General features: G+C 50.2%; 8 protein-coding genes across 8 annotated transcripts; 4 read left to right on the forward strand and 4 right to left on the reverse strand.

Annotated features, from left to right (window-relative positions):
* Positions 1-136: 136 nt before the first annotated feature.
* Positions 137-1,183, forward strand: ASPWEDRAFT_170123 (flavin reductase family protein; the record flags this gene model as incomplete). Its single annotated transcript, XM_040830570.1, has 2 exons — positions 137-177; positions 226-1,183. The coding sequence occupies 2 exons, from the start codon at positions 137-139 to the stop codon at positions 1,181-1,183; spliced, it is 999 nt and encodes a 332-aa protein (XP_040690286.1).
* A 66-nt stretch (positions 1,184-1,249) lies between these two features.
* ASPWEDRAFT_170124 (proline dehydrogenase family protein) lies at positions 1,250-2,699 on the reverse strand (the record flags this gene model as incomplete). Its single annotated transcript, XM_040830571.1, has 2 exons — positions 1,250-2,066; positions 2,128-2,699. The coding sequence occupies 2 exons, from the start codon at positions 2,697-2,699 to the stop codon at positions 1,250-1,252; spliced, it is 1,389 nt and encodes a 462-aa protein (XP_040690287.1).
* Positions 2,700-3,336: 637 nt separating this feature from the next.
* On the forward strand, positions 3,337-5,161 carry ASPWEDRAFT_107887 (L-glutamate gamma-semialdehyde dehydrogenase; the record flags this gene model as incomplete). Its single annotated transcript, XM_040827927.1, has 3 exons — positions 3,337-3,462; positions 3,519-3,626; positions 3,677-5,161. 3 exons carry the CDS (start codon positions 3,337-3,339, stop codon positions 5,159-5,161), a joined length of 1,719 nt encoding a protein of 572 aa, XP_040690288.1.
* A 1,899-nt stretch (positions 5,162-7,060) lies between these two features.
* ASPWEDRAFT_26071 (J domain-containing protein) lies at positions 7,061-8,803 on the forward strand (the record flags this gene model as incomplete). The annotated part of the gene is made up of 1 exon (XM_040832806.1): positions 7,061-8,803. The coding sequence occupies one exon, from the start codon at positions 7,061-7,063 to the stop codon at positions 8,801-8,803; it is 1,743 nt and encodes a 580-aa protein (XP_040690289.1).
* Positions 8,804-9,498: 695 nt separating this feature from the next.
* On the reverse strand, positions 9,499-12,720 carry ASPWEDRAFT_38217 (AP-1 complex subunit gamma). The gene is made up of 3 exons (XM_040834847.1): positions 12,282-12,720; positions 10,107-12,222; positions 9,499-10,053 (listed from the first exon to the last, which is right to left on the reverse strand). Exons 1-3 carry the CDS (start codon positions 12,338-12,340, stop codon positions 9,958-9,960), a joined length of 2,271 nt encoding a protein of 756 aa, XP_040690290.1. The 5' UTR covers positions 12,341-12,720; the 3' UTR covers positions 9,499-9,957.
* Positions 12,721-13,364: 644 nt separating this feature from the next.
* ASPWEDRAFT_152182 (putative sterol o-acyltransferase (APE2)) lies at positions 13,365-15,625 on the forward strand. The gene is made up of 6 exons (XM_040829623.1): positions 13,365-13,745; positions 13,809-14,252; positions 14,309-15,001; positions 15,070-15,325; positions 15,383-15,424; positions 15,483-15,625. The coding sequence occupies exons 1-6, from the start codon at positions 13,624-13,626 to the stop codon at positions 15,507-15,509; spliced, it is 1,584 nt and encodes a 527-aa protein (XP_040690291.1). The 5' UTR covers positions 13,365-13,623; the 3' UTR covers positions 15,510-15,625.
* A 515-nt stretch (positions 15,626-16,140) lies between these two features.
* On the reverse strand, positions 16,141-17,649 carry ASPWEDRAFT_50068 (putative nucleotide-sugar transporter; the record flags this gene model as incomplete). Its single annotated transcript, XM_040837376.1, has 4 exons — positions 16,141-16,414; positions 16,483-17,358; positions 17,431-17,507; positions 17,569-17,649. 4 exons carry the CDS (start codon positions 17,647-17,649, stop codon positions 16,141-16,143), a joined length of 1,308 nt encoding a protein of 435 aa, XP_040690292.1.
* A 327-nt stretch (positions 17,650-17,976) lies between these two features.
* Positions 17,977-23,612, reverse strand: ASPWEDRAFT_414155 (uncharacterized protein). The gene is made up of 4 exons (XM_040835554.1): positions 23,141-23,612; positions 22,978-23,080; positions 20,000-22,924; positions 17,977-19,934 (listed from the first exon to the last, which is right to left on the reverse strand). Exons 1-4 carry the CDS (start codon positions 23,341-23,343, stop codon positions 18,477-18,479), a joined length of 4,689 nt encoding a protein of 1,562 aa, XP_040690293.1. The 5' UTR covers positions 23,344-23,612; the 3' UTR covers positions 17,977-18,476.
* Between the last annotated feature and the right edge of the window lie 481 nt (positions 23,613-24,093).

Raw genomic sequence — 24,093 nt, forward strand, 5'->3', positions numbered from 1 at the left:
ACAACCAAAGAAAACGTCGGGTTGGAGAACCGCGGATTGTTGAGTTTTGCCTCTGTTAAATAAACCAGAATAGCATCTCATATCAACTGATTGAAATCAATAGAATATTAGATCGAATCAAGATACCAGACTCACAATGACTCTTGTCAAGACATTCTCTCGTCTTTTCCCTCGCAGGTAATGTCCATTCTTACCTTCAGATGAATCACTACTAACAGCATCTAGACAATTGATATCGCCTGCAAGATCTTCATTCCCAACCAGAATGAACTCATCATCATCATCATCATCATCTGCAGCGACAGCCCAAGCACAAACCAACTACAAAATCGTGGAAAAAGTCACCGACTTTGAGAAAGTGCAATCCCAACGCCCCGACTTCGACCACTCCAACACCCCCATCCAAGTCACCAAATCCCCCAACCCAGACTGGCAATACGGATCCGGCCTGGGCAAACACGCCCCAGCAACCCCCAAAACACACACCGAGATCGACCCCTACGCAGCGGACCGGCCGATGGTGAACAACTACCGGCTGCTGGTGTCGGGGATTGCGCCGCGGCCGGTGGGATTCCTCAGCACGGTGTCCGGGGACGGGGCGACGAAGAATTTATCGCCATTTAGCTATTTCCAGGTGATTGATCATGATCCGCCGATGTTTATTGTGGGGTTTTCGTCGCGGCCGGGGAGGGAAAAGGATACGTATCGCAATTTGAAGGAGACGGGGGAGTGTGTGATTAACTCTGTGTCGGAGAATATGATTGAGGCTGTGAATGCGTCGTCGATTGATGCGCCGTATGGGGTGTCGGAGTGGGAGGTGTCGGGGCTTCATGAGGCGGCTACGACGACGGTGACGCCGTCGAGAGTCGAGGAGTCTGTGTTTTCGATCGAGGGCAAGGTGGTTGATATCAAGGAGTTCACGGATCATGTGAAGCCTGGGATGAGTCTGGCTGGGGTGGTGTTGATCAAGGCAACGCGGTTCTGGGTGCAGGAGGACGCTGTCAATGCGGACTTGAGCCATATTGACCTGGACAAGTTGAGGCCGGTGGGACAGCTGGGAGGCATGTCGTATGGGCGTGTTACGTCGACGTTTGAAGTGCCTCGTAGACGGTGGGACGATGAGCATCCAAAGAGCGAAGTGTTGAGCAAGCTGGAGGGGTCGAAGCCAAGGTCTAGTCAATAAATTATATCGTTTCTTTTATATCAATGTTATATACTTTAGATAGACATAAATATAACCCATAAAGAACTATCCAAATACCCTCCTCTTCAACTCCTTCTTCAATGCATCCGTCATATGCTGGCATCTCTCCACTGCCCCCCGATTCTCAATCGCCCTACGATGCAAATACCCCATACACTCACCAACAGATCCCCAAGTCAGACATTTGAAAATCCTCGGCACAGACGACCGATCCATAACCCGTTCATAGTCTCTCTCAGATTGCTGCAGCAAATCGCAGCTCAACTCATCCGCCATTCCCTGGATCTGACCACACTCGAGTGGCACGGTGGGCAGGCCCGCAGCGAGGCGTTGGCGATGGGTCGAGAAGGCCCTTTCCACGCTGGCTGCGTTGTGTGTTGCGAGGAAGAGTGCCGCGGAGGGAAAGGGGAGGTTGCTGTTGTTGATGGTATCCGGCTTTCGCTGGCTGATGAGTGTATCAGCGATTAAATCGTACGAGGCATCCGTCTCCTCTTTGGTATCGTGGATCAGAGACCGGACCTCGTGCTCGATATAAGCACCCCGGACCAGCTTGATCGCTGCCGCAAAACCCTCCTCCGCAGCTAGGGTAATATGACGGTCGACGTTGGCTTTGGAGGCCTTCAAGTATCCCTGGATGGTATTGTAGACGAGAATCTGACCGTCGTGATTGTATCGTCGCATCAGCTCGATGGCCCAGTCGTCCAGTCCGTTCTGGAGAACTTGCTGTTCTGCATCCAACCAGAGGCGAGATCCTTGTTTGGCGGTTTCGATGCAGATTTCATCCAGTGCTTTGTCGACGGCTTTGGGGATGGGTTGATGGGCTTGCATGGCGTCAACGGAGATAGGGCCTGCGCCTGTAAGTCTGTTTTGCTTTTTATAAGCTTCATATCATTAAACTTCATTGTTCTAGGTATAATACTCACTTGACAGCGAGAAAATCCCCGGGTCCAATCATCCGCAACGTCTTCAATGTCCCCTCCTTCCACTGCTCAACTATCTCATAACACGCAGGACTATATCCCTCTCCACCAGCAGGGTTATTCCCCTCCACCGGATCAAGGACAATCTCCTTGGAATAACCCAAAATAACACCATGATACCCCATCTGCTGCTTAACCTCAGCGACAGACTTTAGAACCTCCTGACGAGTCGTCCCCGCCCCGAAATGGTTGTAAATCATTAGCCGCAGGATCTTGTTCAGGAGCACGTTGCGGTCTGGGTTCCACAGTGCAGATTTGGAGTTGGTCACAAAGGCCAAGAATGCAAGGGAGGGTCGGAGGAGCCAGCTTCTGGTCATCAGAGATGTTAAGACTAGGGAGCGGAGGAGGGTCTTGAGCGGGAGTCTGGAGAGTGGTGCTGGCTGTTTCGTTGATGGTGGTGGGCTTGGTCTTGCCGCGACATCGCTGATGAATCGTCGCTGTAATGATGAAAGTAGACGTAGTGGTTGATGTATTCCCGTGCCCCGTTTGAGGGGAGTGGGATATCGAGATGCCATCTTGTGGGTGAATCAGAGACTTGTGGCCACCGGTCTATACAATAATAACCACCAGACACTTTGATTGTTGGACCAAAATCTTGTCCCTCGAGCCGTGTCTACTACTTATTCTCATTTACTCCAAATACTGAACTGGCAGTCCCGATCAAAGCCAAAATTTTCATTTAAAGGGGCATCTTGGAACACCCCGCCGGCAAAGATGTCGGAATGGCCTTCCGGGTTGTTGTATACTGTCTATCTTATCGAAGCGAGGGGGTAACAGAACGCCAATCTGAGCGAGCACAGCATATGCAGGTTGACAGATAACTGGTCTATCTTAAGGTGAATTTGGTCCGGTTGTTAGATACCGGGATGGTACGTTCGTTTCCGACTGGGAACACTTGTTCACCAGTTACACAACTTGCTGAGATGCCTCGTGCCCACAAGACTCACCGTTGATATCATAGCATCTTCTACCCCGCCATCGAGAAGTGGACCAACTTGGAGAAGTCGGTTTATAACGCCGAAGCGGGGATAGGTACATACCGTCGGGATGCACGTCCGATGGACGGCCACGAACACAAAGTTCTCCAACATATATACCAGATGAGTTTCCTTCACGAGACTTTTCGACGTACCTGTTATCATGCCATCCATCATGCGGACATTTGCCTTGACACAGCGTGTGCAAGCGGCTGGCCTTAGGCATGCCAGGCCTAACCAGATCGTGACCCGGAGGGGGTTGACAATCTGGCATCCACCAAAGTTTGAGAATGAAAAAATGGTGAGTATGGTATCCTTCGCTTGATAGAGACAGATATGAAGGCTAACATGGTCCAGCTGAGCTATTCTAAAGGGTCTTCTGAGAGAGCCCAATTGGCCGAAACCATCAAGAAAATGAAGGGAGAAATGCCCTTCAAGATTCCCCTTCAGATCAATGGCGCTGCTGTATGTCGATTACTCCTACCTATGATTGGATCCGATGCTGATAGGCTCAGGTGGAAACCCTCAAATCCCAAAAGCAAGAAAACCCCTCGAAACATAGTGAGATCGTCGCCGAGTATGCATCTGCGACACCAGACCAAGTAAACGCTGCAGTGGACGCTGCTCTAAAGGCCAAACCCGCTTGGGAGGCAATGCCATTTGAAGACCGTGCTTCCATCTTCTTGCGCGCGTGTGAGCTCATCACGGGCAAGTACCGTTCTGAGATTGTCGCAGCCACCATGCTGGGGCAAGGCAAGAATATCTGGCAGGCTGAAATCGACGCGCCCGCTGAAACGGTCGACTTTTTCCGCTACTACATCCAAGAATGCTGGAAATTGTTTTCGCTGCAGCCCACAGTGCACCCAGACGGCAATTGGAACAAGCTGGAGTACCGTCCCCTAGAGGGATTTGTGTACTCCATCGCGCCGTTCAACTTCACCGCGCTGGGTGCCACACTGATCGGCCCTGCCGCCTTGCTTGGAAACGTGGTTATCTGGAAGCCATCCGACTATGCGCTCCATGCCAGCTGGCTGCTTCACCAGATCCTTTTGGAGGCGGGTCTGCCCAAAGATGTGATCCAATTCCTGCCAGGTGATGCGGAACAGGTGACCGACACCATCTTGAACAGACCGGAATTTGGCGGTGTGAGCTTCATTGGGTCTACCCAAGTCTTTAAGGGGCTGCAGAAGAAGATCGGAAATAAGGTGGGTGACGGGGTGTACAACTCATACCCACGTGTGGTTGGTGAAACCGGTGGCAAGAACTGGGGAGTGGTCCACCCGTCGGCGAATATCCGCAGTGCTGCGTTAAACACCATCCGCGGTGCCTTTGAGTACCAGGGTCAGAAATGCTCAGCCAATTCACGTGTGTACGTCGCCGAGTCGGCCTGGCCCGAGTTCCAGAAGAACCTGACCGAAGAGCTGGGTAAGCTCAAGGTCGGCAATGTCGAAGACTACGCCAACTTTATCAACCCGGTGATCCACGAGCGCTCATTCGACAAGCTGAACAAATTCATCGAGGACGCCAAAAGTGATTCGGAGCTGGAGCTTATCGCGGGTGGGACAGCTTCCAAAGCGGAAGGATACTACGTCCAACCCACGGTGTACCGGACGAGCAACCCTCGCAATGAGATCATGTCCCGGGAGCTCTTCGGTCCCATACTCGCAGTGTATGTCTTCCCGGACAATGAATGGGAAAAGACCTTGCAACTGGTAGACACCACCTCTCGGTATGCCTTGACAGGTAGCATCTATGCTCAAGATCAGTATGCCTCGCGACAGGCGCAGACAGCACTAAAGCATGCTGCTGGCATGTTATATCTCAACACTAAGTGCACAGGATCGACGGTGGCCCAGCAGCCGTTTGGTGGTAGCCGAGACTCTGGCACCAACGACAAGACCGGCACGATGGCACATTTGCAGCGATTTACCAGTGTGAGGACGATCAAAGAGGAGTTTGTTCCTTTGGATAGGGTTGATTATCCGTCCAATGAAGTTTGATAGCACGATTTTTTTTTTTTTTCTTTTTGTTTGTTTTGGATGTATGGAGTGCATACGGAGTACGTCAATGAAATTGGAGCGATTAGTGATTAAGTGAGATATTTTGCAGTAGCTGGAAATCAGAAACAGCCAGTCGATGGAGCCAGAACAGAGTGGCATGACCATGATCCGACCAGTTAAAGGCGCCAGAAGGGTGGTTACCGCGCTAGGTGAATATTCCATGTCAAAAAGAAGTCGGATAACAGGCACGGGTTGGAGGGCCGTTGGAGAGGAAATGCAGGTGAAGAAGCCAAAGTGCCAAGCCAGCAATTTAGGTTTCGCATGATGATGATGATTGCTGAAGAGGAGAGCATCTCCTGCATCCAAACAGGACCGATGGGGGGTGCAGTGAAGCGAAACCAAGCGGCTAGCAGGGCGATCCCTGGTCCGGCGGACGAGTCTGGAATGAGGGGGAATTATCTAGTGTCGTGAGCACAGCGTCGGATTGTATCTCAGAAATGGGTCCAGGTGGTTGCAGATGACTGTTCGAGGATCATCCTATATTGCGCTCGGATGGTCACGAACAAGTTGTGTGATGGTATTTATGATCTGGAGTTGAAGCGGAACCGACCGGGAATGACCCGTGGAAGAAGCACGGGATATGGATGATGACAGCCAGGAGGGATCAGGCACAGATGGAAGACAGACAGAAAAACACGACCTCGGGTGAGGCGAGCGAAGCCGCAGAAAAAGCCAGACGATCGGGGATGATTGGAGGACATCCTGGGGCAGGCGAAGGTGATGAAATCGGCCGTGGAGCCAGTGAGACGATGGCCTCGGACGGTGGAGGGAGACATTTTCATCCCAATCACAGCCGGCAGTGCGGGGTTTTTAGGCGGTGGTTTCTGTTTGGTGTCTTCAATTCCCCGTCTGGTGTCTCATTGAACGCCCCGCTGACCGGTGACCTGTAGACTGGTTAGTTACAGCTTTTTGGTTGTTGCGGTGGTGATGAGAAGGAGGAATGAGCGTTGCGAGTGAAGCGCTGAGGGATGGAGTAGTGGTGCTATACAGCTGGATGGTATTTGTATCCAGTCGTCCTCGATGACATGAAGGTATCCAGAACAGATTGACCGCTGTTTGGTCTGCTGAGTCCTTTTTTGGGCTTTCACCGCTTATTATTCTTTCTTTTCTTTTACTATGATTCATGAATATTGAATATCTCATCCAGATAGAATAACCTCAATTATTAAGACCTGGCATCATCGAGCATCCTCTCGAACCTTGACTAAGCCCTGCTGCCACCTCATCCTCTTGATCATCATCGCTCATTGATTATCATTATTATTATTTTCTTCCTATTCTATTTATTCTCGTCGAATTAGATTGAATCGTGGCAGTGTTGCTCTGCGTCGTCCCTGCCCCTCGTTCTGGCTGGTAATCTTACGACCACCCCTTTCCCCGCCGCCCAATCACCGCGTTAATTACGCCGTTACTTACCGTATTACCCTGACCATACCATCTTGTTTCGCCTCTTCAGCAACAGAACAACTTCTTCTTCTCTTTCGCTCTCGCTGTTTTTCGCCATCCTCTCTCTTCTCAGCTTTCCATTGCTTTCCTTTTCTTCATCATCAGCTCCTTGGATCACCCGGTGCTTCGGTCATCTCTGCATCCTGATCTCATTTCTCCTGCTTCCTTTATGAATTGTCCCTCCCCTCCCCGCTGGAATTCGACCATGAATTGATCGTCACCAAAACCCACGTCACTCTCATCCTTCCAGAAATCAATCCATTCAACCCCCTCAAATACGAACGCCTCCTATTAATCTGTCAACGCCAATTCCGCTCTTTCTCCCAAACCCTTTGAATCCTTCCTATGCTCTTTTTATGTCCCTCAATCGTCCGTTGAGTCTCTTATCACACCATGTCATCCGCTCCCGATATCGATCCATACGTTGTTTTGGGGGTCGCGAAAGAGGCGGCCTTACCGGAAATCAAGGCCGCCCATCGAAAGCTTGTCCTGAAATGTCATCCAGATAAGATCCAGGACGAATCCATGCGGAGTCAGGCTCAGGACCTGTTCCAGAAAGTACAACAGGCCTATGAGCTGCTTTCCGATGAAACCCGCCGTACCAAATATGACCAGAAAGTTCGTCTGGCGGAACTCCGCCGTGAAGTGAATAAGGAACGCGGGGCGTCCTATTCCTCCACACGGGCCAGTGGTTCCGCCAGCCGGGAGTACCGAGATGGCCGGATCTACGAAGAGAGAGCCCCCGCCGATGCGGGCTTCTTCGACGACGAGATGCGTTTCACCGATGAACCCCGCTCGACCACCCGGAAACACGACGATTTCGGTACTACCCGACCGCGATCCAAGGGTGCCGATGACAAGAAAAAGTCCAAAGGTGTTCCGGCCGGTGCCTTTCGCGCTGCAAAGGAGTCGGCTCGCGAAAGCGCAAAGACGTCTCATTCCAATCGTGCCAAGAGCCGTACCAAGGAACGCAGACGGGATGCCTACGAGAAGTATGAACATACGACTCCCTATGTCGACTCGGATTCCGGTGCATCTGATTCCTCGAGCGCCTCGTCTGTCAGGTACGTTCGCGTCAAACGACCTTCCGAAAGACGAAGCTATGAATCGTCGTCTCGTAAACCCCAACCTACCGAGTCATCCTCTCGCCGCCATGAGAGTCGACGCCACGATGACGAAGCTTACTCGGATGAGTGGAGTTCCAAACACGACCTGTTGCACAACACCGCGCAGGATTATATCTTACGCTCCAAGGGTACTGTCCCTGTCGATGGCGACCGACGCCATCGTTCATCCCGCTCTCCGCTCCGCCATCGCCCCGCTCCTCCTCCGGAGGCCCCGGAGCCCGAAGCAGCCACCTCGCGCCGCTCGGGCCGGTCTACTCGATCCAGGGAAAACGTTCGTCCCTCAGAATCCCGTAGTAGCTCATACGAACATCTAGAGCAGACTCGGGCTTATGAGACAAAGGCTCCTCCCAGCATGCCGACCGCAGCCACTTCTTCTCCCCGGGTCAAGGTCTCGGCCTCCACCCGCCCTCCTCAGCCTACACGATCCGCGACGGTCGGTGGTTACTCCCGATCCAAGCGGGAGGGCTCTGGTCGCTCGGATCCCGTTCTTCTTAACATGGTTTACCCGGATGGCACCTCTCGGTCTTCCAAATTAAGACCAGAGCGATACGACTCAGGATACTCTAGCCCTGGTACGCCAGAAATGCCGGCCGGCGCTAGTCCCCCCAAGACATCGACTCGCTACAAGATCGTAACCGAACCGGACACAGTTCTTATCGAGCCCGATCTGCCTCCACCTTCAAGACATCAAAAGGCCTATTCGCCTCCTCGTCAAGAACAACGCCCTCCACCATCCACCCGGACTGCAGCCGTCCCCCCACCCCCACAGAAATTGAGCAGGAGTAGTACAACGTATGCCTACACTCCTGATCCATCCACTCGCTATGAAAGCACTCGTTCGAGTAGACACCCTTCAACCAAACCTTTATTCGGAGAGTTTCGCCCGAAAGAAAAGGATCCCAAATATGCCCGTGAATATGGGCCCGACTACGGCCGCGAGCCATCTTCCCGGCATCACTACGAGGAGCCTCGTGTCCCCACAGGGAGACGACAATCCGCTTACGCTTAATGACCTTACGATATCGACAGAAACTCCGATCAGGCTGCCTTATATTCTGCCCATCGTCCGAGTCCAAATACAGAACAGAATGTCTCTCAAGCAGAGAAGAATCCATCGGCTCTTTGCATATGTTTTGGAATCTTTTCGTTGTATTTGATGCATGTCCTCTTATGGATTACGGGCGTTGGTTGTTTCTTCTTTTGTTCTCTTCTCTCTTCTCTCTTCTCTTCGCTTCTCATCTCCCTTCAGGCTAAGTCATAACCTATATCTATCCATTCATCCATACATTCATCCATCCATCCATTCACATCAGATCGTCACCTTGTCTTTTCTATCATCTTTATTACCTTTTACTTTTAACTATTCCGTTGGAGTCTGTCCAGTCCTGTCTTTCGATTTTCCCGCACACACACACACACACACTAACACACGATACATTTAACTTTTTTATTTTTATTCTTATTTTATTTTTGATTCGGCCCTTTGAGGTGGTTTCTCGGAGCATATTATGATCATGGTTTGTTATGATTTACGAGGTTGGGTGGTATCTACACACGCATATACACATACATACTACTATATTGGATTCTATAAGAGATTACTATGCAGTTCAGTTTCTTTCCTCATCTTAGAGATATTATCCTTTCTGACGCATCGAGTAAGTTGGATCTTTTCTTGGCTTTGCCTTTCTTTTTTAACCATAGGAGAATGTATTGTTGATTAATGGGGATAGCCCTAGGACTATGAAATGAGATCTACAGTCAATGACAACGGCTAGGTACTGCAGTAATATTATTTCTACCTTCCATGAATCGTCTGAAAGCTAACATCCAGTTTTCCCGAGCCTTTCAGAACGCATCAACCATATACATAGAACTATAAAAAAAATGCAAGAAGAGAAAAAGTAGGGACAAATCGTCGAACGGGGTATGTATGGTGAGAAGTATGACGTTTGAGTTTTATCGTTTCCGCTCGATCAGGTCGTCCAAAGGGCTTTATAAATTCCTTCCCAAAACTGATGACTTCGCTAGGAGACTCGTTCATGAGATGAAAAAAGAAAAAAACAAAATCATCTAGGATACGGGTGAAAAAAAAACAAAGGCGGAAGAAATTGACGGTTCGTAGATTAAAATGTTGTGCTTTGGGAGTCTGGTTTGACCGATTTATGGCTCAGACCAGTCGACTTGGTCTGTTACCGGGCCCGCACCGTCTTTATCGTATGTGACTCGAAGGCGAAGACGAAGCTTGGGTGGGAGTGCCTAAAATAATATTAGACAATAATCGGACTATGAGTAGATTGTATAAGACTTACCCCACTGACACCAGCCACTTTGAGCAATTGGACGCCTTCGTCACCTGCTTCAAGGTCGGCTTTGTTGATTGCATTGAGTTGAAGTCGTTGGCTCTTAGGCACCGCAGCCTGTAGTCCCACATTGGAAAAACTGCTCAAGCTGGAGACGTTGCGGAAACGAGCCTGGATCTGCGCATTGCCGTTGCTGGCCCGCTGCACCTGCAGCGTGAGAACCAGGTCATTCTTGTTGAATGCAGTATGTACTGGGGCTGCGGATGGTGAAACAGCGGGGGCTGGTGACACAGTAGATCCCATTCCCCCAAGGAGGTCCAGAGAGGCGGATGCCGGCTCCGCAGGGCGAGGGGATGGGGTGTTTCCATTAGAGTTGAACAGGTCCATGATGGCACTGGTGTTAGATTGTGCCGGCTGTTGGGCAGGCTGGGGAGCAGGTGATGAGAGGCCAGAGTCTCCACCAAGGATGTCTGCCAGCAAATCGGCCGTGTTCTGCGATCCGTTCACAGTTGGGCTGGTTGCTGGAGCGTCGGAACCGCCCATGAGGTCGAGAAGCATATCCTGCTCGGCTTGTTTGGCGGGTTTCTTCGACTTGTCCTTCAAGATCTTGCTCTGGCGCTTCTTTGTCGGAGCGCCCAAAACTCTTTGCTCCTCGCGGATTTCGGGCGGGGGCATCCGCTCCAAAACACCACGGCGAATTTGGTCATAACCAAAGAGGTTGGTATACTCGACGGCTCGCTGTTGGATCTCGACACTCAAATCGGCAGTCCTGTTGCCAAGGAAGCGACGGAGCCGCTCAATCTGCGCAGTATCCGTCATTCGCACGGTAAGCTTCATCGAGGCCGTGATGATATACTCAATCACAGTCTGCGTAGCGTACGTGCTGTTGAGAATGTTGATGAAAAGATCAACAACATCACTCTCTTTGACCTCTTTGACTAGCTCCTCCTCTTCATATTGACCGCCACGCAGCAAGTTGTCGCCATATTCACCAATGACCCACGTGCCAGCAAGGATAAGTCCTTCTTGCGAGATATCCTCCTTCAAAGACAGGTAGAGCTTTTGGGTCGAATAGGTTTGCAACTCGGGTGTAGTCGCAATCAGGCGTACAAACGAGGCTAGGATTTGTTCCTTGACGTAGCTACCAGCCAGCTTAAGGACACGCAGAATTGTGTCGACATGCCAGCGCTTGTTGGGGGCATATCTATCCGCAGCAATGCCAATCTGGGTTGTCATTACCGGCTTAAACTCATTGTCGGCTCCTTCCAAGAAAGCGAGAAGCTCCCTGACAAGAACACGCACGTTGCTCTCATTGATCAGCATAAAACTGAGGTCAAGGGCACGCCTCCTGATACTGATGTCTGGATCACGCAAACATTCAAGGATTGTGTTGCGATGTCTCTGCACGGCATTGGGTTCAATCGCGACAACCTTATTCAATGTGTTCAGGGCCACATAACGGATATTGTTGTCTTTGTTGGAAAGGAACTTTCCGAGAATGTTGACACCCAAGACTCTCAATCCCGAGTCGGCCTCGATGTCGAGGATGGTAAGAACGGCTTCGTAGAGGATAGCGTTGCCAACATTCTTGGTCGAATCGGTGTTGGTAGCCACTTGAGCCAGGATGTCGTTGATCAGCTCACTCGTTGCCGTATCGCCCCTTGCAAGAACCTTCAACAGACGCAGAATCTTGACCTGGACAAAGGGGTCCGTGATACCAGACACATCATGCTCGGGCGCATAGCCGGAGGTCGTCAAGCCCTTAAGGGTGCGAACAAGACCAGGAGCCAGGGGTCGGAACATCTCGATCACACCCTCTTGTCCCTCTTCGGTTTCTTCCGCCTCACACATATCCGTTACGAGTGTCAATCCACACAACAAAACACCATGGTTCCGGTCCGACAAAAGGATTTTGGCCTTCTCGAAGAAATGCTCTTGTAGGTCGGGGACCTTGCGACAGATGCGCATGGCACACAATGCCGCTTTTCTTCGAATGTACGGGTTGGCGGTAGACATGAGGTTTTCGACTTCTGGGAAGAGATCTCGGGACATCTCGACGGAGGCAATATTACCTAGGGCACAGAGGGCCAGTCCGACGATATACTGGTTGGAGTGATTGAGGTCACTGCATTCCATTAGCCGGAGAAGAGGGGTGTAGGTAGCCATCCGAAAGAAGAAACACACTTTTTGAGCGAGTTTGTTACCAATGTCAGCACCTCTTGATTCTCATCCAGCAACAACATAGTACCCAGATATCCCAGCCGCTTGTCTGCGAAACGATGAGACGCCAACAGTTTCAGACATTCGATCTGACCAAAGTGTGTCCGCTCTCCCAGAGTGAATAGATAGAGAAGTTTGGCTACATTGTTTCGCCTGCGAATAGAGATGAGCCGTGGAGAAGATAACAGGTGGTGGTGTCTGGTGCTGACCGTATGCCCGAATCATGGCTCTCCTCCCTGAACGATGCACGAATGGCGGCACTTTCTTTTTGAATTACAGCTCGTTCATCGGCAATCGTCTTAGCCGCTCGGACATTGCGAATGAATTGCTTGACTGTTTGGAGACGCAATGAGATGGTTAGCATTCAGGGAGGGGAGGACCGACAGTGTGGGGGACTCTATTAAGGGAAACACTCACGGGAGGACATGGCGGTCGCAAGGACCCCTAACGGAGAGATGGAGAGAGAGAAGGAACAATAAGAAAGAAGAAGAAATAAGAAACAAAGACCGGAGTAGGAATGCGAAGAGCCCGTCTGCGCAATCCCTAAGCTCCTCCAAACAAAAAAGACACGAGATTATTATTTAGTCCTGGTCGAGATGCTTTGGGTTGCAGGTTGAGAATCGCCCGTCCTTCGCTCGACCTGTCAGTCTTGGCACTGGGCCGCCCTAGACTGTCTTGGGGCTAGTGCCCCTCGTGCCCTTAAAATCACGTGGAAACCCCGTGACTCTGGCCTGAGGCATCCTGATGACATAACGCGATGGGTCGTATTCGTATATCGTACCATCATACCCCTGCCGTACCGTACTTCGTAATCGTACCGTACATCATACACCATAGGTACAACGATCCGTGAAATGGAGATACCGGGGCCGGTTAATCCGCGGGCCGGTGTCAGCTGCATCTAGTATGACGTGAGGCTGCAGGTGGTTTGTTTTTTTTGTTGAGGTCAGGTTTTCTGTTCTTTCAAAGATACCAGATTGAAAAGAAATTATATCATTCATAATATATATAGAATAACGGGCAGAGACTGGCAGTAGTGCCGTCTTTACAGTGTGGCTGATCGACAGCCCGTGAAGATCTTCCCCCGTTTTGTTTTGACTGCAGCCTCAGCCTTGCCCAGATCAGCCTCCCTCCTCGATGCTCCGTAGAATTAGTTGACATCGGATCCACACCACCGAATCGGATCCTTACTTGCAAGGCCTCTATATATAACCTGCCTTCTCTCCTTTTCTTCTTCGTCATACTGGAACTCCTTTGAAAAGGCTTCTTCGAATTCAATGTGAACCTGTCCTCTTCTTCTTTGATCATGTCCACCGCAGTCGCATACGGAAATGACCAGGACCTCCGACCGCGCGCTGTCCAGGACGTCCAAAAGTCCGAAGATGTTAATATAACATCTTCTCCGGATAAAGCAGCCGCTGATTCCAGGTAGGTGACACTGCGGAATGGACAGATGATCCGATTTGATGGCTAACCGCGGGCTGTTGACAGTGGTGTTTCGACCCCTCTCTCCGAAGATGCGCCCCCCTCGGCCCAATCGCTATCCAGCGCGAGAAAACAAGTAAGAGCGCGCAATCGCATATTTTATACAATCGACTATGTTCCTCGCGTATCGCACTTTGATCCGAGAAGCGATTATCATAACTTCCGTGGGTTCTTCGCTCTTTTCTGGATTGGGTTGTTCATCATGGTCGTCACTACAATGCTTCGGAATATAAAAGATACGGGATACCCGTTACGAGTAAGGGTATGGGGTTTGCTCTCGGCCAATGTATGGCAGATGGGTCTTAGTGACCTCGCCATGGTTGTTACCAGTGGACTGGTTCTGCCACTCCATCGTCTGATTAGGGGCAGCAAAGGCTGGCTCCAATGGTCGCGAGGTGGGATGGTTGTGCACAGTTTGTTTGAAGCTTCGTGGCTTGTCCTCTGGATCAAGTGAGTTCAAGCCCAAAATCTCCAATCCGGACTCAATCACGCTGACCAATTCTCAGATGGCCATTCATGCTCCGCTGGACCTGGACTGCCCAGGTATTCTTGACGCTCCACACATTGACCATCCTCATGAAGATGCACTCCTATGCCTTCTACAATGGACATCTCAGCGAAACAGAGCGCCGTTTATCCTCCCTTGATACCCCTGGGTCCGCGTCGATGGAGGCAGCTGTCCAATACCCAAAACCATCCGGTTCTAAGCAGAAATCTAACGGTCGTGGGAGATCTAAATCTGTAGTACAGTTGCGCGAGGATCTGGCCACGGAGCTAACATCTCCTTTGGGTCATATCACGTACCCACAAAACCTCACGCTCGTCAACTATGTGGATTACATTTTCTGTCCAACACTCTGCTACGAGCTTGAGTATCCCCGAAGCCCGAATTTGCAGTGGACAGAACTGGCTGCAAAAACCCTGGCTATTTTTGGATGTATTTTCCTCTTGACCCTCACGAGCGAAGAATTCATTGTACCGGTATTGAGCGAAGCCAGTTCCGAGTTGCAACGGGTAGCAAGTGTGCTCGAAAAGGGATTGATCCTCGCAGAGACTATCAGCATGCTTCTCTTTCCGTTCATGATCACATTCCTTCTTGTCTTCTTGGTTATTTTCGAATACGTCTTGGGCGCATTCGCTGAAATAACCTGTTTTGCCGATCGTCACTTCTATTCGGACTGGTGGAACTCTTGCGACTGGTTCGTATTACCTTTTCAAGAATATCTATCCCATCAATTGTTTGCTGACTGTGTGTTTGTTTCCCCAGGCTTGAGTTCTCCCGCGAGTGGAATATCCCCGTCCACAACTTTCTCCGTCGACATGTCTACTTTCCTTCCAGGAGGAACTTCTCCCAGCCCGTTGCTATGGTCATCACTTTCCTCGTGAGCGCCGTTGCCCATGAGCTGGTGATGAGCTGCATCACCAAGAAGCTACGTGGGTATGGATTCTTAGCCATGATGCTCCAGCTGCCCATCGTGGCAGTTCAAAAATCAAAATACTTCAGGGGCAAAACAACTCTTAACGTAAGCTCAATCACTCTCATGTTCGGATGCAATCGTTATTAATCCCAAACAAAACAGAACTCTTTCTTTTGGGTTTCTATGATCTTCGGTCTCGCACTGGTAAGCAACTTGATCACTCCGTCTGTCATCCCAGTCAGATTCTAACTGCATCCAATAGATGTGCGCTCTATATGTTCTAGTTTAGAATGTGGGATTCATAGAATGGGTATGTGAGCTTATAGAGGAAACGGCAATTGTTCCTTTCTCCGGTACTTTTTTTTAACCCCCCGCTCTGTATCATATTGCATGTGTTATATACCCTTATATACCCTCTTTTTTTTTGGGAAGTTTTCTTCTTCCATTCTCACCCATTGTCATGTTGATCTTGTGCTGGCTATGATCAGTTGATCGTATCTTGTGCAACTGACAGGCATATCTGGCTGTCATCATTGATTTATCGATTATAATCTAGACCGCTGAAGATTTTTTTTCTTTTTCTGAACTACATTCGAAGGGAACAGTTTGGTTAATCATTTATTTCATTGTATATGCTTCTCTCTACGATAGGCTATCCTATCTATCCAATCCAGTTGCATCTAATCCAAAGCAGGCATGACCAGAAATATCACAATGCAAGAAGAACCATTACATCAAAACAAGAATGACGACGAACCCTTCTAACAATATGGGGTTAAGTATATAGAAAACGCAAAAGCAAACCAAACCATGCATGCATACACAATGTAAACCGAACGTTCGGGTGATTGAGATCAAGTCAACACCAAACCAAAAGCAATATAATAAACAAATGCAGAGTCCAATCATAAACAAAGAATTCAAATATGCTCAATTGGCTCCTCGGGAAGCAGGACTTCCTGCTCTCTCCTGGTGCGGGGAAGGCATGCCTTGAGTGGGGGGCGGACAATGTCGTTGAACAAGAAAGTTCCGTAGACGAGTAAGGCAAAGCCAGCAACCTGAAGCCACTTGAATGATTCCCATCCGAGGCCCAAAGAGACCAGCCAGATAAAGAGAGTGCGACAAGTATCAATTGTACTGCGAGATGTAGCGGACACGGTGCGGGTGACAGAAAGGCCGAAGAAGTTGAAACCACTGCGAAGGAATATGAGTATTGATTCAGGTTACTTCGCTGAAGGAAAGGAAAATCTCCAGTTACATACCCAATGCTGATCATAATCAGCACACTAGAAAGTGCAACATATTTGTTGCTGAATACTTGGTGCCATCCTTCTTTGACATCAAAGTATCCGTAGCGACCCGCATCTGTTCGTCCAACGGCCAGATACATGATGATCGAAATGACAACTGTAACGGAGAAGCCAAAAACACCTTCCCAGCCAACGACCTGGAGTGGATCCATTTCATAATTCTCCAGAATCCACTCCTCGAGCACAAACTGCGAAGCGGTGAAGATCTGAGCTGCCGCAATGAGAAGAACACCAATAACAGCCTTGGCAGCCTCCGGAGTTCCTGCAACAGTCCTAACATGCAGCATGGCATGCGAGGCAACCTCCATGGCATTCTTTCGGACGGTGTCGTCCTCCTGGGCATCACCGAAGAGTGCACCTGAAAGACCGACCAGCGCAACGCCAAGAACAACCACGAAGAGTGCAAGCCATTGGTAGAAAAATAATTTCCGGTGGAGGAAAAGAACGCTAAACAGCCCAACAAAGAGCACTAAAGCTCCGCGTGTCATTTGGTAGATGCTGGCAGCGACAAAAAGCAAACCAACGTTCATGAGAGTTGTACCGGCAATATCACAGCACGACGGTGCTGCAAGCAGGAAGATCTTTGTGCCCTGGAGCGGTATCCTATCGTCGTCGGAGCCAGGTTTGTAAGGGCTGTTCGAGGCGCCCGGTCCATCGACGGGGTGATCCTCATCGTCGTAATCTCTATCGTCCGCATGAACCGGGTTATAACCACCGGCAAAAAGGGGGGAAGCATTTCGGGACAGACGCGGGGAGATGTAGCGTTTGAAGATAATCGATGCGCCAATGACGAGCCAGCAGCCCATTTCTCCAATGAACATCTGCACACTATTTTGCCCGAAAGAGCAATATAATCAACGAGGGGGAACGAAGTCAGTGGCGAGACACGGGGAAACCTACGTCTGAATAACTGGCTGCTCAAATGTCCGGCGGGCTTTAGGATCAGGGGAGTCACAGTTCAGCACACATTGCATATCCTTATTATCACTGTGTTAGCAGAGTTGGAAATCGGGAACACATAGCGGTCTAGTATCCAACCTGGAACTTATTAAGAATGGTATTGCAAACCCCGGTCACGAGCATCATCGTGACCAGGAACGGAATGATTGCATTGTTCATTATATCGGCCTACGATAAACGAGCCTCGATAAAGCGTATTCAAAGAAGCCTGACAAAATGACGGGAGGGAACGGCGAGCAGCTCTTGAGCTGGATTAATCTGTCCAGCTGAGTAATATAAATAGAGAATTGAAACAAGACCAGGTCAGAGTAGATCTAGCCAGGTAATTGTGAGATTTAAAGGTATATTGGCGATTTATCAAACACCCATCCCAATGAATAAAGGAGGATGGGAGAGAAAGAGGGAGAGAGATGAAGCGGACAAAGGCGAGGGAAGGCGGAGAGCTGTGGAGGACCTTATCAGCAGCTGATCTGGCTGTCGATCAGCGCTGGGATTGGCTGGATCTGGTGGGTCCACTGGTACTGACGTTACCGAACTGTATTGTACCACGGGTCGTGTGATACCGTCACATTTTGTTCATAAATTACGCATAGCATCATCCTTTGGTGGAGGACCATCATACAGAAAAAGGTATTATTATGGCAAGAAAAATATCACACAAGAAGTCCAGCCAGTCGACGAAGGCCTCGGCCCTGCTTGTGGAAAGGCTCGATGCTGTCATGTCAGGTCGAGGGATTCTTCTTTCTTTTGTCCGCTCCTTTTAACGCCTCCGCTGATCCAGCTAAATCAAGTGAGAGTAAAAGGTTGAAAGAAAAGAAAGCGAAGATATCAGGAGAAAAGGTAATCAAAAGAAAATAACAACCAAAACAAAAACCTCCCCGCGCTGGCCTCATTTAATATGCATAATCATTCATATGTACGCCAAAAATAAAATCAACCCACACGCCGTTCGCTTGCCTAGATCATAATTCAAAATATGCACCATGTTACATGGCATAGATGGCGATTCCACTGTCATCAACATTCATGTCGGTTTCTTTCCTATCGATTGTCTCCCAATCAAAATCCTCCCAGGATTCATTCATTAAAAGGCCGTCTTCGAATCGGCTCGGAAGATGGAACCAATCCATAGGAACCCAATTATCCTCAGGAGCACCTTCAATCTTAATGTCAAGGTCCTCATCCTTTGAAGGGTCATTGTCCTTGGGGGTTTGAGTAGCAATGCCCGTCTCAACCGAGTCCGGAGTGTCCTGAGACTGGGCCTTGGTGAACATCTCGGCATTGAGGAATTCGTCGACTGGATCGAAGCCTAGACTGTGGAGCCCATCATCCCTAAAGTCCACAAACGTATCGTGAATTGCTTCCAGAGAGATGGCACTGTCCACCCATGGGTCCTTGGTTGCCTCAGCAGAAGACGGTACCTGGTCCTCTGGTTTTCCTGCTAATCTCCTACCATCCTTGCTCATGACAGGCTTCATGGAGGATGAGGTAGGCGGCTTGCCCGATGATGGCCGAGGGGTCAGTTGTAGATTTGATGCCGGCGAGGCGGATTTGGGTCCGATTTGGCTGGGGACGCGTCCCATAGAAGTTGCACCGGTGATCATCGGTGTCATTCCTTCGTGCTTTACTTCGTTTTTAGCAGGAGACGAAGCTGCCCCAGTCTTGTGAGGTGCCTGAGGAATTTCGAGAACAGTTGCGAGACCGTTCTTGGAGTCCTGAGCTTCATTCTTTTCCTCTTTAACAAGAGTTCGGAAACCTTCGATGGCGAACTCAAGAGGGTTATCAATCGACTCCTCAACATTGTGGTTCTCGTCGGTGTGTTTGTCTAGAGCTGATTGGGTAGCAAAGCCTTGGTAGTGATAGTGACACTCCAGTAGACTACATTTAAAGGGGCCTGCCGAGATTGCAGGGGCGGGCTTCGTGTCGGCAGCTGACTGCTTGGTTGTTTGGGGCTTGGAACTTGGGGTTCCCGGAGCCTGGGTCTGGCTTGGGGGGGTGGGACCCGCGTGTGACTGCTTCCGTCTTTTCGGTGGTGGAAGCTTTAACTTGTCGGGAGGCATGCCTCCAGGACCATAAGCATGAGGAACCCCTTGGGGAGATGGCGCTCCAAATGGTGCTGGCGGCACTGCTGTGGTCCCAGTAGTACCTTGGCTAGAAGCCCGTCGGGCCCGCTGTTTAGCTTCCTCTTGCTGCTGAAGCTGAAGCTGTTGTAGATTAGTCGCATTGAGAGCAGGCATGTTTTGGTTATTCGGCTGTGCTTGTGACGAAACACTGGGTCGCTGGCCAGGAGGCTGGTTCTGCTGCTGATTCACGCGAGCGATCATGACCTGGAAAAATCTCCTAATATAATTGATGGTGCCTGTCAGCTGCTCGGGGGCAATTGTGATGTGATCATTGAGCGTCCAATCCGGCCCGTCTTTGAACTGCCTCATCAATTGAATTCGCTGCGATGTGTTAGATCAGGAATAATTTGATAATTTAATTTAGATCACGAATTTTTGTGACTTACCATTGCAAGAAGACTCTTCACATTCTTATCTTGGCCAGGGATCTTCGAGAACCACTGCACCAACGTGTCCATCCTACCAAGCATGTCGGTACAATCACGGAGCTGTTGGGTCATGGTGGTTTTCTGCTCTGGTGTGAGAGGCACAGGCTCCGCGGGTGCCGTATGGGTCGCGATTTCGTTGTACAACTGCCTGATCTTTTCTGGCAAGTTGCGCCACGCCTCCTCTGCTGAGGCTTTACTGATTGGGACACGCTGCTGATTCTGCCTCCGCATTTGAGCCTCGACTTGCGCGCGCTGTTGTGGCGTCATTGTGGCCAAGGCAGCAAGTTGTTCACGAGTAAATGGCATGTTTGGTGGCCTGGGAGCAGAGCCCGGGGCAACATGCGATGCTGCTACTTGCGGCGTTTGCTGAGGATTACTCTGTGCTTCAACGATTTCCTCATTGTTGGATTTTCTCTTTGTGTTCTGTTTCGGAGTAGCTCCTTTCGCACCCTTGCCGGGTGCTGCCCCTTGAGTCACTGCGGTCTGAGGTACTTGACTAGGTGGCGGCTGCTGTTGCTGTTGCGGTTGTGGTTGCGGCTGTGATTGTGGTTGCGGCTGCGATTGAGGCTTAACTTGGGGAGTACTCTGCGGTGCGGTGGCCGAAGGCGGCTGGGATTGTTGGGTCTGCTGGCCTTGATTAAGGCTCTGGATGCTCCGGGCTCGCGCCTCCATAACATGCTTCTGCCTATTTCTCTGCAACACTTCCTTAAGCTGCTCATCTGTAAAATTTTGTACTTGAGGACCGAAACGCTGTCGAGCCATTTGAATATCGTTCGCGGTAATTGGTCGCATGGCAGGTATATTAATAGGAGGCTGTTGCTGGCCATTTTGCAAGTTCTGTGGATTCATAAACGGCTGTTGTGGTCCTTGAAAAGACCCCATCGACATGCCAGCGGCCTGCCCATTCTGAGCGTTCTCCTTGCCCTGTGCCAGCATTTGGGCAAGATGGTACTTCTGAAGAGCCAATAATTTGGGCAAATCCACCCCTCCCAGAATATGCGGGTTTGAGTTCGCCCACTGCTTCAACTGACCCCAAGTTTTGATATGTTTAGGGACGGGCGAGTTCGGGTTATTACCCAATATCGAAGGTGGAAAGGGGAAGCCGTCCATCTCCTTGAGCTGGTCAGGCGTCATTTCACCTTGATAACGCAGAAGATGCATTTTGTACAGATCATGCTGGCGTTGCTGCTGCTGCCTCTGCTGCACGGACAATTGTTGCCCAGGAAGCATTTGATTCTGCGGCTGCGCCCCACTCATGCCGGTGAGTTGTTGCTGCTGAAGACCAAGAGAAGTTCGCATGTTCTGGTTATTGGCCATCTGCCCGTTTGGCATTTGCTGACCTTGGCCAGGTTGCGACAAATTTGGTTGCATAGGCATTGATTGCTGTGCGGCATTAGCCCTCGCCATGTTTTGATTATTAATTAGAGCCCGGCGCTGTTGGGTCATTAAAACAACATTGAGCTGCTCTGGGGTCATTCGAGCTAACTGTTCCTGGGCTGCCGGCGGCAGTCCAGGGGGGATCTGAGGTCGAGCTTGCATTGTTGGCTGGCCTCCAAGACCCTGAACTCCAGCTGCATGCTGACCCATACCTGGAGGCCGTGATGCAGGCCGGACTTGGGCGGCCTGCGCCGGAGACAGCTGTCCAGATCCCATAGGGCGATTTAACATTGGCATTGCAGGAGTCTGCTGGCTGAGCTGTTGCTGCATTGGAGGATTCACTTGACTAGCCTGGGACGATATTGCCATTTGAGCTTTTTGGGCTGCTTGTGCCCGTGCTTGTGCTTGTGACTGCGCTTGAGACTGAGATTGGAACTGGCTAGGCTGTTGAGCTCTGTCTTGTGGAACGGCTTGTGGATTCTGCAAATGCTGCTGGGCAAGGAATTGAGGGCTGATGCCGCTTCCATTTACATTCGTCTGGCCGTTTTGACCAGGCTGGAACGCGTTCTGTGGTGTTGCGAACGGCTGCTGGTTCATTTGAGACGAGCTGGCAGGTACCACAAGCTGGCCCGCTTCCTGTGAGCGCAATCCATCCGCCTGTTGCCCTTGAATATTTTCCACATTACCGATGAATGATTCCATTCCTTGTTGGGCATTCACGGGGAACCCTGAATTGCGCTGGAGATTGATCATATTCTGGAACATTTGTCGCTGTTGAGGTGTCATTATCTGATCGCCCATCACAGCACCAGGATCCACTCCGCCATGCTGTGCCATGCGATTCCGCTTATGTCTCCTCAGATGATTCAGAGCTTGAGTGCGAAAAAAGTAGATCATCGGGTCCATATTCTTCCTGACTAGATATTGTTTTTGTTCAGGAGTCATGTTCTGCAAATTCAACTTGATCTTTTCTATATCTCCCGGAGAAGTCTTTTCAAGCATCTGATGAGCCAATCGACAAACGTGGTCAAACTCTTGGGACGAAAGCGTGCTTAGATCATCAGGCAGTGATACGTTATTCCCGGTTCTTTGCTGGTTGCGTTGCTGGAGAATTGCCTGCGATTGTTGTTGTTGATGCTGCTGTTGCTGCTGTTGATGCTGTTGTTGTTGCTGCTGCTGCTGCTGCTGTTGCTGTTGCTGTTGCTGTTGCTGTTGCTGTTGTTGATGTTGATGTTGTTGCTGCTGCTGCTGGCGTTGTTGCATTGCAGCTTGGTTAGGATTATTAATACCCATCGGCATTTGTTGTTGACCAGGAATCGGAGAAGGTTGTACAGGTCGGTTCAGCTGCTGGGGAAATGGATTTTGGGCTTGATTCTGCGCTACACCAGCCATTGCAGCCGCAGTTGCTCCTTGTGGCATCATTCCATTTTGCATTACTGCCGCTTGCCTAGCTCGGGTATCTCGAATATGCACGAGCTTCTCATTGCATTCCTTGTCATAATCAACCTGGTGGGTATCGTTAGGATCCTTGACGCCAATGCAGACTCAACAACACGTACTTTTTCTCTCGCGTCCTTGAATGCTTTTTGTTCGAACCTCAGGGCAGCTTGGGCGGCATTCTGTAGATCGATTCGGGGCTGGATTAAACGAAGAGATGTGATCCTAATTGGAACAAGCTAGTCAGCATTCGCAAGAAATGAACACACAAATAGCATCACCCACATTTGATAAACCTTCAAGGCTCGATCCTTGATGGGGACTTCCCCTCTCCATCCTGTGAAAGGGCCCTGCGACTGCAGAGCTTGGGCAACATGGTTCATAATCACCTGTCCACTCTCGTTATTCTGGGGGACTGGCATCTGGCCATGCGGTTTGGCTCCGGCAGGCATGCCCCCGCCGACATTGGAAAAGGTTGCGGGATTCATGTCAGCAGCCCCATCAATGGGGATCGGGGAGCAATCCGCGAAAGCCTTCCTTTGACGTCAGCATTCGCTGGGGGGACGTCAACCCTCAAGAGCAAGGAAAAATTTTATAGTCCCGAAATCCACGAAACACGGGGTCGAGAGCTGTCCCAGAATATGCGGTCGGAAACGAGGGGAGGGGCGAAGAAAAGTGAGGATGGAAGGATGAAAAATAGGTCGATCGCGGGTGGGACTCGATCACGGAGCAACGTTTTGAAGATCGTTGTATGTAGTCGCGCAGTATTTTTAAATCGGACAAAATAGACAGCAGGACAGTGGAGGAGAGATGAAGCACGCAAGTCGCAAGACCAACACAGCAGAGTAAAACAAGGCGTTCGTTCGGGCACCAGCGTCAGTGGACAGCAAGTTCGTTGGCGGGAAAGCCCAGAAGTGGCTTGGTAAGGACGAGTATTGCGCAGAACAAAAGTCGGATCCGTGGCAGGGATGTTGGCCGTAGAACCACGATCGAAAGAGGGAAAATAAAAAAATTTAAAAAAAAAAAATGAACGATACAGGGATAAAGCGAAGTGAAGAAAAAAGAATCCGATGGGGTTGGGAGAAATATCGCGAGTATTCGAATTCTGTTGCTAACCCCCGAATCCCAAAAGAGGTTCGGGTTGCTTTTTCAAAGTACACGGTCGGTCAGGGTGTGGTTACAGAACAGGGGAGAAAGCTAGCCGGTGGCGGTGGAAAGATGACTGTCAGCCGGAAGAC

This window comes from Aspergillus wentii (assembly GCF_001890725.1).
Source record: "Aspergillus wentii DTO 134E9 unplaced genomic scaffold ASPWEscaffold_3, whole genome shotgun sequence".
NCBI lineage: Eukaryota > Fungi > Ascomycota > Eurotiomycetes > Eurotiales > Aspergillaceae > Aspergillus > Aspergillus wentii.